The following is an 11,680-nucleotide window of genomic DNA, read 5'->3' on the forward strand; positions in this document are numbered from 1 at the left end:
CTATTTAAAGCTGCATTTTATTTTGGAAACTAATCCATTTTAGAGGTTGGTTAGATGGTTCAGACGTTTACTGAACATGCTGCCATCATTTGTTCTACTTTTCTTTTACGTGGTGTGACAACAGATGTGTCACAGATCCTTTTTTCTTCATTTAAGTTTTCATTTAACATCTGGAAGCTGTTGTATTTAGTTATATATAGCAGATACAGATGTACTACATCAGTCATGTGCATTTCTTTAATTTTAGAGTCATAAAAAAAAAAACACTCTCACAACTGTTCAGTTTTGCATGGGGAAAACTGAAAAGTTAACTGTTACAAGGTAGTTAGGTTTGTCCAACCTTCACCTCCTTTAATTATTAACCTTAATCTCTTTATCAGCCGCTTCCAGTAATCAGCACAGTATTGGCTTGTTAAAACATGTAAATCAAGAGTAGCAGTTGCTAAACATCACAGCTGAATAATATGAATGCTTGCCAAGTGGTACGTCCTGCATCTTTGTATCAAAATGGTGACTTAAAAACCGTTGAGCACATTTATCATCAACAGAAACTATGCCTGACCATGGCGAACGAATACACAATAACTGATGGTTACGGTTCAAATGCAAATCATTGTTTGTAACTCGTGTTAACGCTTCAGTTCAAGTCCAGTACCAGACGTCTACAGCTCCATCAGAGCTACGATGTCATCGATGCGAGATGTCTTCCTGTCAGTGTTGGTGGATCCGAATGCCTTCTCCATCAGGTCCTGTTTCTTCCTCTGGATCTTCACCATATTCTCCTCCACTGAATCCTTCACAATGAACTGCAGCAAAAAAAAACCCACAAACATGGTCACATGATTAGTTCTCTAGTAATCTAGCATCTTTTTTTAAATTAAAAAAAAAAAAAAATCACTAATCAGAAAAAAGCAAAATATGTCTTTCCAATACTATAAATAGTGAGAGCCAAATTACTGACCTTAGTGACTACAACTTTCCTTTTCTGGCCTAAACGGTGGCAGCGGTCAATGCACTGCTCTTCAGTAGCTGGGTTCCATGCCTAAGACACAAACACAGAGAGAGAGAGTTCACGGTAACTGAAAATATGCAATATTTATTCCTGAAAACCTTCTATGACAAGATAGATTTCGAGATTCGAGATCCTTAGAGATCGTCTTTGTCATCCTTGTGCACAAACATCTAACGGGATGTAATGAATGCTGAGTAGTGGTGCACTCTGATGCCATTTTGACTTGTGATGCAACCCCCATGACATTGCTAGCTACATCGGTGCAACCAATGCAGCTTGCTGGGCTAGGCTGGAGGTACAAATGTGCAAGTAGGTCAGTCTGTGAAACATCAATGCAGCCACAGGGATTCCCCGCTGCAACAGCTGAAAAAGATCAGATGTTCTGCAGAAAATCTACCATCACTTTATTTCAGTTAACTAATGATTATTTTAAGCAGCAGAACTGATCATTAATAAACTTCAGTGAGTCAAGCATCCATCCGGTGTGAATATACATGATTGTGGCACAGTGTTGGCATCTGCACAAGTAATGACCGGTGAGCATTACCTCAACATTATCCTTAGGTGGTAAAGCAAGCCAGATCCTGATGCATACCAGTTCTATCAGTTTAGTTATGAGATAAGAGCCCAAGTCCTGACCTAGTCACACAGCCATGTATGGTATTTGTGTTGTTTTCTTTTTTCCTTTCATTTTTTTTAATGATTAAAAAAAGATTAACAAACTTTAATTAATGTTCAGAGACCTGTTCCTCGCCTATTCCAGTCAGTCTACCTCCACTACATACACCAAAGAAAATCTCAATCTTTGATAACATGATTCCTAGATGTTATCAATTTGTTACATAACTTAGTCTTTGGCCACCAACCTATGTGGTTGAATGTCTGCTTCCACCAGGCTTTGTACTTACGGGGTCCATGAGAAAAACGTGAGAGGCAGCGGTCAAGTTAAGCCCCACTCCTCCGGCTTTGAGTGACAGGAGCATGATGGTGGGGCTGTCGGCCGCTGAGCTCTGAAACTCCTGGATGACTTGAGTCCTTTTCTTCTGGGTCATGGTGCCGTCCAAACGCACAAAACTGAAGCCATGCTCTCTGGTGAGGAGGAAACACTTCCATGATGACCAATCAAATAAAATATTTAATACAATCAATTACATTTACACCACAGTCTGTATGTTTTCAGTGCTAGTTTCTGTCTTGTAGCAGATAAATCAATAGGCTTTAAAGCAATCATTAATAATAGTAAAAGTAACTGAAATGATTAGCTGAATTTTACTGAAATAGAAGACACATTTAGAGCTTCCTTCATAAATTTTATTTATTGCACTGTATTTTTTCCCTGGTCATCAAAGCCACAGCTGCTCCTACTCCTTTTTGTTTCGGCTGCTCCCTTTAGGGGTCGCCACAGCAGATCATCCGCCTCATTTTCATCCTACCCCAGCATCCTCTTCTGTCACACCAACTCTCTGCATGTCCTCTGCAGGTCTTCCTTTTTTCTTCCTGCTTCCATATCCATCATCCTTTGTTTAATTTATCCACTAACCCTCCACTAAGCTACATGTCCAAAGTACCTGAACTGTACTTCTCTAACTTTGTCTCCAAACTGCTCTCATATAACCATTTCTTGTTCATTATGGTCACTGCCAATATAAATCTTGGCATTTTTTAGCTCAGCCTACTGCTTTTTGTTAGTATCAATGTCACCAAACCATACATTAAAGCATGTCTCACTACTGTTTTCACTCTTACACTCTCTTATGTGCAGTGCGTTGATGTGGAGGGTTGATCCCAGGTATTTAAACTCATCCATCTTTACTACCTCTGCTCCTTGCATCTTCACCATTCCTCCAGCCTCCCTCTAATACGAGAATACGAACATGTATTCTTTTTTGCTTCCATTGACTTTCAATCCACCAGCTACCTGCTCTCACTTAAGATCACAATGTCCAAACATCATAGTCCACGGATACTCCCGCCTGATCTCATCTGTCAACCTGCTCATCACCAAACAAACAAGATGGCGCTCAGTGCTGATCCCTGATGTAAGCCCCTCTCCAACTTAATCCCATCTGTCACTCATACTGCTTACGTCATTATTGTCTTGCCGTCCTCCATCAAAGCCACAGCAATCACTGCAAATCCTGAATCTATGATCTTAGTGTTGTTTACCTGAGTGGAGTCTCCAGGATGGTGAGGAAGCGTGTAAACTGAGAGACGACCAAACACTTTATGCTGCTGTCTTTAGATCGCAACCTGAGCAGATTTCCCATGAGCGCTTGCACCTGCAAACACACAGATTTTCACACGGCACAGAACAAACCCATTTTCCACCCCTGCCAAATCAAAACCGTGGAGCTACCTGCTTGCTTTAAGTTTTTGGCACCACCTCAGCTAAAGTTGTGAAAGAGAACTAATCTGCTCTATTATATACAAAATATCAGACCACTGATTGCTTAGAGATTAGCAGTCACTTGAGTTTCCATGTGTGCACCATGGGCTTAATGACACAAGGTGTGATGAACAGCCACATGCTGAGAATCAGAAAAACCTTAACCTTGGTTATATGCCAGTGTTTGTGTTCATGTTCTGTTTGATATAAAAGTACCCAGTACCAAAAGCAAGCGAAGACTAGCTGAAGCTTTACCATGTGTTGAAAATTAAGCTTAAGGGATGGCTCCTGTTTTAGGGTCTACTGAGTGCGTTTGTTATTTTCTCCTACTTAAAGTGAGTACCTTTGAGCTTGTCCTCCACCTCTCAGGCTTTGTAATATTCTCTTCTTCCATTTCCTCTTGTGGAAACTCCACCAGTTCACTGGTCTTGATTTCACCTCGACACAGAGGACAGTGCGCCACCTCCTGTGCCAACATATGGAGCATCAGCAAAGAGAGGAATATGAATTTAAATTAAACTGAATATGTATTTGTTTTATGTAGAATGACAGCTAATTTACAAATGCCTGATGCACATATACCTGTCCCGAAGTGCTGATGACCTGTGCGATGCATGGCCGGCAGTATACGTGGGCGCAGTGTGTAATGACGGGCAGACGGACCGAGTCCAGACACACGGAGCACTCCTCATCAGAGCCGCTGGCCAGCACCAACCGCAGCTTTTCTATGAGACGCTCCCGCAGCTCTGCCGGTGTTGCTGCAGCACCTAAAGCCAGAAAGTGATGAGGAGGGAAAGAAATAAGCAAACGAAGTAATTGGAAAAAGGAGAAACATTTCTAATGTTTGTATTATACAAGTACTTGTTTGACTGATTATCTCAGAACAGGTAGTGTTAAGAAAAAGGTTTTACCAGCAAAGTCAACTGTTTGCCTAAAGTATCTTTATATTTTAACTCAACACGTTAGAGCTCAAGATAGCAGCAGAACAAAGTAAAAAACATCCTAATTATCAAGCAAAAAACAACAAAATCCCCACTAATGAGTTTCCTCATTGATAAGGTTGATCATCGGGTGTTTTCAAAAGTTTTGATCTCGTTAATTCACAAATTTCAGATTTTACCTAAATCTGAGGACATCTTTGCCAGCAGGTCAGGGTGGCAGCAGTGCTGTCGGAGCCTCATGAGAATGGCAAGCACATCAGCATAATTCCTCAAGACTGTACCTTCAGCTACATATCTGCAAAAATGAACGTAAAATCGTATTTTATTATAACATTTGACATGAATGGATGAATCAACAGTCACATGTCCCGTCAAATAATCTCACACAGGTACTTTCTGTCTTAGCAAAAACACTCGTCACTCTCAAGCATGCTTGCGCAAGTACACTGACACGCTCCACACGTACCTGCCAATGGTGTTTTTTCCTTCAGTGCGTGCCAGCTCGTACTCCTCCCTTTCTGGTTGGCTGAGCTCTACCTGCTCCACGTAGACTTTCTTCTCAGGCAGTGACACCAGAGGCCGCCCGTTCACCTCACTGTTCTTGGTCCGTCTCAGGGTGATGCACTTCACTAGTGTCTGAAGGTGTCTGCACACAGTAGCAAGTATCACAGACTAATACTGTAAAAAACAAAAAACAACTTTATCATACCCTCACATAAAATGCGGGGCATGATCTGCGGTGCCACTGCAGGGGAGGCGGGCGCACCTGCATGGCAACCGCAATCACGCCAGGCCGGCTTAAAGTCTGTGCTGAGTGACTGTTGTTGGTATATGTCCAGCAGTGAGCTGCAGAGCTATAGTAAAAGTATGCTGAAAAGCATGAACGAGTGGTCAGGTCTGTCGTGGATCTTTCACAGTAACGTGAAAGTGATTCTGGCAAAGTGATTCTGATTAAAAACTTGGATACGAGGCTCTCTGTACAAGAGATTAGACCGTGGAGCTTTAAGCTTTTTTTTAGACAAAGAAAAACTTTAAAAGTCAAGGAATGCAACAATGAGCAAGGAGTAGGGAACACAAACAATATTAAAATTAAAGTAAGGAGACGCAAGCAAAGCAAATAGGCTTTAAACAGAAAGATTATTGCTACTCTTAAGTGAATGGCACCCTCTGCAGGATTGATGCGGTGCTGCAGTCTAGAAGTTAAAGGCTCTCTGAGCACTCACTGCAGGCCGGCCCTGTCTCCTTGCGTAACGGGTCTCTGGATCACTCTGTTCCACCACTCTCTCGTATCAAAGGGCTTCAGACCCAAGAAGGCCACCAGCATCCACAGATCCCTCACACTGTTCTGGATGGGAGTACCTGAAGAGAAGGAGGAAGAGGAATGAGTGTGCCTGTTTACTACATATTCAAAAAACATAATGGCGTACTGTGATGTCGTCGAGGATTTGTTTATTTGGGTATTTACAGTTGTGGTATTAAGATCTATCAAACCAATATCATTCTGTGATGTAACAGAAATTACCATAATTTCTGTTATTTTCATTCTGTAGATGAAGACGCTAATGAAACAGCACAGAATAGTCACAATTATGGTATTAGTTTAGAGCTGTCTACTGTGCCAGTCTACAAAAATACACATTAAAATAAATGCATTGCAAATAAATGCAAGTAGACACTTTAAAAACTGGTTTAACAAAGTTTATATTTTTATGAGTCTGAAACAGTTCATCTTCAAATGTTATACCTATAACAAATTTACAGAAAATATTAAATATTTTAAAACTTGTATCTCCTTGAGTTTCATTTCAGACTTTTAAATGACCGGTAGAAACCCTGCCATACCATCGCTGTCATCTATTGAAATCTGTGTGTGTATTTAGATATGGGATACCTGAAAGAATCCAGCGTCTCTGAGCTTTCAGGTCAAGTACAGCTTTACTCATCTGTGCATTTGGGTTTCTTATGATGTGTCCCTCATCTAGCACAACCCTCAGCCAGCTGATCCCATGGAGGGGACTCTTATTCTGAAAGGAAATCATTATAGTACATTAGGGATCTCCTAGGAGAAAAATCCAGTCCAGTTACTTATGAATTATTTAAAAAAAATGTACCCAATGGCTGGATTATCTTCAGTTTTAATTTGTGTGAATATTTCAGTCCACACTGCAACACATTTGTGTATATACTCACCCCAAAATCAGAAGAGAGGACATTGTACGTGGTGATCACCACATCCTGAGAGGACAGAAACTTTTTACTCCTGTTTCTCTCTGGACCGTAATACAAATACACATTCAGCTTCACATTAGGGTCCATGTGCTGCTCAAACTGGTCCTGCATAAAAGAAGAGAGGAAAATGATGAAAAAAACTACACATTTCTTAACTTTAATTGTAGCCAATTATTATGGCATGCAAAAATACAGTTCTTTCAAAGTGTGCCTTCTTACCAGCCAGTTACTGAGCACAGAGAGGGGGCAGATGATGAGAGTTGTTCTTGCTTTTAAGTCATCTGGGCTTTCAGCGATGGAGGATTCAGCAACTGCACATGTAAAAAAATAAAGAGAAGCCCAAATCAAATATTAAATGACTGTCCAAGTTCTATTTCTTTAAACAGAAACAGAAACATAAAACACTCAATAAAAATGCACTGTTGGAACTCACTCTGAGTGAGACTGGACTTCTTGTCTGTTTTCTTCTTCTTTGACCCTGTGCCAGATGTTGAGCCACTCAGAGCAGCAGCAAAGTCCAGATCCTCAAACAACACCGATCCCTCTGCACCAAGAGCATACAAGTCAATAATTTTACTCACAAGAAATGATTATTAAGAGTGTTTAGAAGCAAAACAAGAAATCAGTTCAGTGCAATCATGCATCTACTTTCTCACCAGTAAATGGACTGGTTCTTTTAAAGCATTTTTCTACTCTATCTGAGCACTCACAGTTATACAACATGCCTCATTCGCCCATTCATTCTACCAAAGTTCTTTCTATCGTACATTCACACTCATTGCACAGATTCACATACACTGTCTGTAAATCTGTGTATCTTGGAGTTCAGTATCTACACCAAGGATAATTTTGCATGCAGACTGGAGCAGCCATAGATCGAACCACCAACTTTCCAATTAGCAGATGATGTTCTATACCTCCTGAGCCACATCACAAGTACACAGTTCTACAGGTTACAGTTATACCTTTGCTTGGTTTTCTCTTGGTTGCTTTCATCTTCTCTTTGCTCTTACCTGTTAAGTGGTCAGGTTAAGGTTAAGTCAGGTTAAAAATGCAAGTGAGTCACAAATGCACAAACAAAAGTTTTAAAATAAACATGTGGAGATGACAATTCTTACTTTTCTCTGACTTATCTGCTGCCTTCACTGCATGTGGTTCATCAACACAGATCACCTCCTCCTGGGTACTGATTCACACAGGGGAATTGGGTCATGAGCTAACACAGAATATAATAGTGCAGAAAATAGATTCCCAATTCCAAAAAGGTTGTGACACTGTGTAAAATGTATATAAAAACACAATGCAATGACTTGCAAATCTCTGGAAAAGCAAGTGGTACTAAAAAGAAAGCTGGGGGAATATTTAGCAGCTAATTATGTTAATTAGCAAAACATCAGTAACATGACTGGGCATAAAAAGAGCATCTTAGGGAGGCAGAGGGTCACCAATCTGTAAAAACTGTCTACAAATTGTGGAACAACTTCAAAATAGTGTTCCTCAATGCAAAATTGTGAAGACTTTAAATACCTCATTATCTGCAGTACATAATATCATCAAAAAATTCAGAGAATCTGGAGAAATCTCTGTGCACAGGCTAAAAATCGTTATTGAAGTCTGTGATCTTTGGGTCCTCAGCTGGCACTGCATTAAAACAGACATTATTTTCCCACTATAATCAATGCATGGACTTGGGTAAGATTTAGTGCCTGTGGAATTGGAAGCGTGCACATTGGGAAAGGCATCATTAATTTGAAAGGTGTATGGATGTTTACAGTTCTGTAGAGGGGATGCTCCACAGTGGTAAACATGGCCCTGTCCCACTGTCCCAGTTTATTTTTGAGACATGTATTTTACGCTGAGTCCCAACTTTTTTGGAATTGAGGTTGTATAATTTGAGTGAAATGTACATCAATAATACACTCACAGGTTAGAACCACTTGATGTGCCACTCACTCCAGCTCCAACTGCACTGCTGCTTCCTGAAGCAAACACACCACATCTTTTATTTAATTTCGACAAAATCATAAAATGTGTTAAAAGTTTTCAGTACCTTCCAGTGTTAGGGCCATTTGTGACGTCGTTTTAGCTTTAATGGGCGAAACCTTCTCAACCTGCACACATATAAACACACATTTTGTAATTGGTGAAAACAAGTTACTCATGAAGCATATTGCCTGAAAAGACTGCAACACACGCCTACTTACACATTTCTCCACAGGCAGCGGCTTTCCTTTGTGAAAATTGGTGAGAATCAGTGCAATTACAGTCAGTGTTTTACCCTAAAAGAAAGGAAACAGTGCAATATACGCTGACTGTGGATGCTGTTAGAATATGATCATGTGATGTGTGCAGTTTAATATGTCTATCTGTGTGTCACCTACCAGCCCCATGTCATCTGCCAGTATGCCTCCACGAACCCTCTCTGGTAGCTCTTTGGCAGAGAAACACGTGAGGGTGTTGTAGTATAGCTCGCCTCTCTTCTCCCAGAACGGCGGCAGGGCAGCTTTGTTTTCCCGAGCGCACATCCAGGACAGCGCCTGCTTCTGATGGAGCAGGAGGGGAGTAGCCACAGACTGGAAAGAGAGACGGTTGTATGTTAAACACTAAAGCTGCACTCCCATATAAAGAAAAGCAAAATGTAGTGACAGCTTGGAGAGAAATACAAAACTCTTTCCTTAACTCCAGTATAAAAAAAATAAATGGATCTCAATCATTGCATTTAACTGTTGTTTATGAAGTTTAAAAACAAACATATTGCAGACAAAAGCAGGTACGGTAATAAATAAAAACAGATAAACAGATTAAGTACCTACCACAGCAGCTTCTTTCTCTCCATCCTTACTCTCCATCAACCCTTCGAAAAGGTTATCAAATGCATTTTTTAGCTGAAAGGAAAAAAAATATAAGTAAAAAAACATTGTTTTCAACACAGATACATGTTGGTCCATCCCATGAGTTTGTTATTTATTTGCTTGTAAGGTGTCCTTGAGTGTTTTCGGACCTATAAATAAAATGTATAATTATTATTATTATTTTATTATAAGCTATAAAGGCTTACAGAGTACTACTAAAACGTTTAATGTAATTTATTTACCTCGTTGGCAGTTAGTGCAGTGGTCACACCTTTTTTGGATGAAAATGCCCGAGCATCTTGACTATTATACCACTGCTGATTGTCGCCTGAAATCCAACGCATGCAGGTAAATGAAGAACCACGAGCATACACACACATTAAATTTGAGTAAATTAAGTCCAGCGATTGTGCAGGGCGTACCTTTCAGTTTGCCTCCCTCTGTGTTCAGCTTATATCCTCGGCGTGACATTTGTTCTAGTACAGAATTTTTACTCTCTTCTTTCCCCCAGAAGGACAGCATCACCGGCATGGTGTAGGTGTTTTTCGTCCCTGAGAATACCACCCTGAAAAAGTAATGAGAAGTGTACTAGTACATGTAGGAAATTACAATTTGCCAACATTAATCCTCTAATAATGAACATGCGCCTCAGCTCAATGTCACTTTGACGATGTCATGTCTGGTTTTGCAGATTTTTGCAGGAAGATGCCCTTCCTGCACAACCCCAAAGGGATTTGTCTCTTCTCTTGGAAGCAAACCAGGGATCCTACATTTGTTATCCAAAACAGTACACTATAAGGAATATATGTACAAAAAAAGGAGTAAATGGTTTGATTAATAATGTGATTTTAGTGGTCTGCAACACCTGAGTACTTTTGTTTAGGGGTTCAAGTAATGATAGTCCTATTTTCTGAAAGGGAGAATAGTTTCGGGCACATAGCAGCTCACCCTTCTACTTTAGCTAAGTTGTTGTCCATGATGTAAGCCATTGCTGCTGCCAGCTCCTTCTTGATGTGTCCGACTTGATTTCCGTAAATGTTGGCAACCATCACTGCGTTGCGGTCATATGGATTCTGAGGCTGCCGCACTAAACCGACCATCTCCCCTTGGTTCACCTGTCCAGAGAGTAAAAACACCTTTTGCTTTTCAGGTTTCTCCACATGTTTCTGACCTGTGTGGTAGAACTGATCTGTGTTGTCTCCTCTGTCCACTAGAGGAATAAAAAAAGACCCTGACTGATCCTCACCACCCCTGAGTAATATCTGAGGCCGACCACGGTTCCCTTGAGCTGACCAAACAGCACGCTGCCGTCTGCATCGGGCTCCTCAGACGCTGCAGCTCTGATGGCCTGTGAGAGAGTCTCTGCATTGGATTCATGGCGATCTGTGAAGAGGTCCACCTCACTGAACCTGCCCCAACCAAACTTCCACCTGCGGTTGAACTGCATGACTGCAGCAGAGATGAAAGAACATGAGTTTAGATAACAGAGTACTCTGGACTGATGTGATAAGATAAGCTGCAGACTGTAACGACAGAAAATACGCATTCTAAATTCGAAGACACGCAGACGCAGAAATAGCACGTAAACAGTGGGATTAAACTATAATATAAATAACAATATAATAAAGTTAGCTTCTCAACCTATACCTACACACAGACTTATAAGCTATTAAGAGTTAGCATGTGTAGTGTGTCCATACAAATAAAAGACTGTTACAGAGTGTCGACATGAAACAAATCGTTCATACTGTTTAACTTCCTCTCGGCGAAGACTGTAGTTTGTTGTTTTTGACGTATTTTGTTGACGTTTGAGCTACTTTCATCCGCTGCTTATTCAAAAAGTAAAAACGGATTTAGTTGCTCTATAACATCCGGTACTAATTTTCAAAATAAATTATTATTTCGTTTAAAAAGATCGCCCAATAAATAGACATTTTTATATGAGAGCATTCACGTTTAGTCATCAAATGAGTTGTAAAATAAAAAGAGATTAGACAGCGATTAGACAGCGATAACCTTATTCAAGACACCTCTCATCCTGTATCAACATCCTGCTTTACCACCACCAAAACCAAACACCCAAATAATACACATCACTTGACAGGTTCCACCATGCTTTGGGGCCTACATATTTTCTTTTCCCTCTACTTCTACAGAGGAAATCAGAAACGAAACCAGCAAAATACAGTGGAGGATCTGCGTGTTGGTCCCCAGTGGTACAGGTGATCTTGTCAAAATTTATAGAATTATGATACACAAA

At 40.5% G+C, this 11,680-nt stretch overlaps 1 protein-coding gene across 1 annotated transcript; it reads right to left on the reverse strand.

Annotated features, from left to right (window-relative positions):
• Window positions 1-223: 223 nt before the first annotated feature.
• hltf (helicase-like transcription factor) lies at window positions 224-11,301 on the reverse strand. Its single transcript, XM_082515152.1, has 25 exons — window positions 11,169-11,301; window positions 10,667-10,869; window positions 10,369-10,535; window positions 9,843-9,985; window positions 9,663-9,748; window positions 9,382-9,453; window positions 8,950-9,141; window positions 8,773-8,847; window positions 8,619-8,679; window positions 8,493-8,547; window positions 7,687-7,754; window positions 7,534-7,581; window positions 7,002-7,112; window positions 6,788-6,879; window positions 6,530-6,673; window positions 6,231-6,363; window positions 5,563-5,698; window positions 4,806-4,985; window positions 4,519-4,634; window positions 3,981-4,165; window positions 3,742-3,864; window positions 3,179-3,291; window positions 1,921-2,101; window positions 962-1,042; window positions 224-806 (listed from the first exon to the last, which is right to left on the reverse strand). Exons 2-25 carry the CDS (start codon window positions 10,865-10,867, stop codon window positions 663-665), a joined length of 2,907 nt encoding a protein of 968 aa, XP_082371278.1. The 5' UTR covers window positions 10,868-10,869; window positions 11,169-11,301; the 3' UTR covers window positions 224-662.
• Between the last annotated feature and the right edge of the window lie 379 nt (window positions 11,302-11,680).

The sequence above is a fragment of the Aulonocara stuartgranti genome, assembly GCF_965226115.1.
Source record: "Aulonocara stuartgranti genome assembly, chromosome: 19".
Classification (NCBI taxonomy): Eukaryota; Metazoa; Chordata; class Actinopteri; order Cichliformes; family Cichlidae; genus Aulonocara; species Aulonocara stuartgranti.

Excerpts from the sequence above, each read along its gene's own strand:
- hltf (XM_082515152.1), bottom strand. The coding sequence starts at position 10,867 with ATGCAGTTCAACCGCAGGTGGAAGTTTGGTTGGGGCAGGTTCAGTGAG. Across the intron at positions 6,880-7,001 it reads GAAGTCCAGTCTCACTCAGA|TTGCTGAATCCTCCATCGCT; the intron begins GTGAGTTCCAAC and ends TTACATGTGCAG. Across the intron at positions 4,986-5,562 it reads GGAGACAGGGCCGGCCTGCA|ACACCTTCAGACACTAGTGA; the intron begins GTGAGTGCTCAG and ends TACTGTGTGCAG.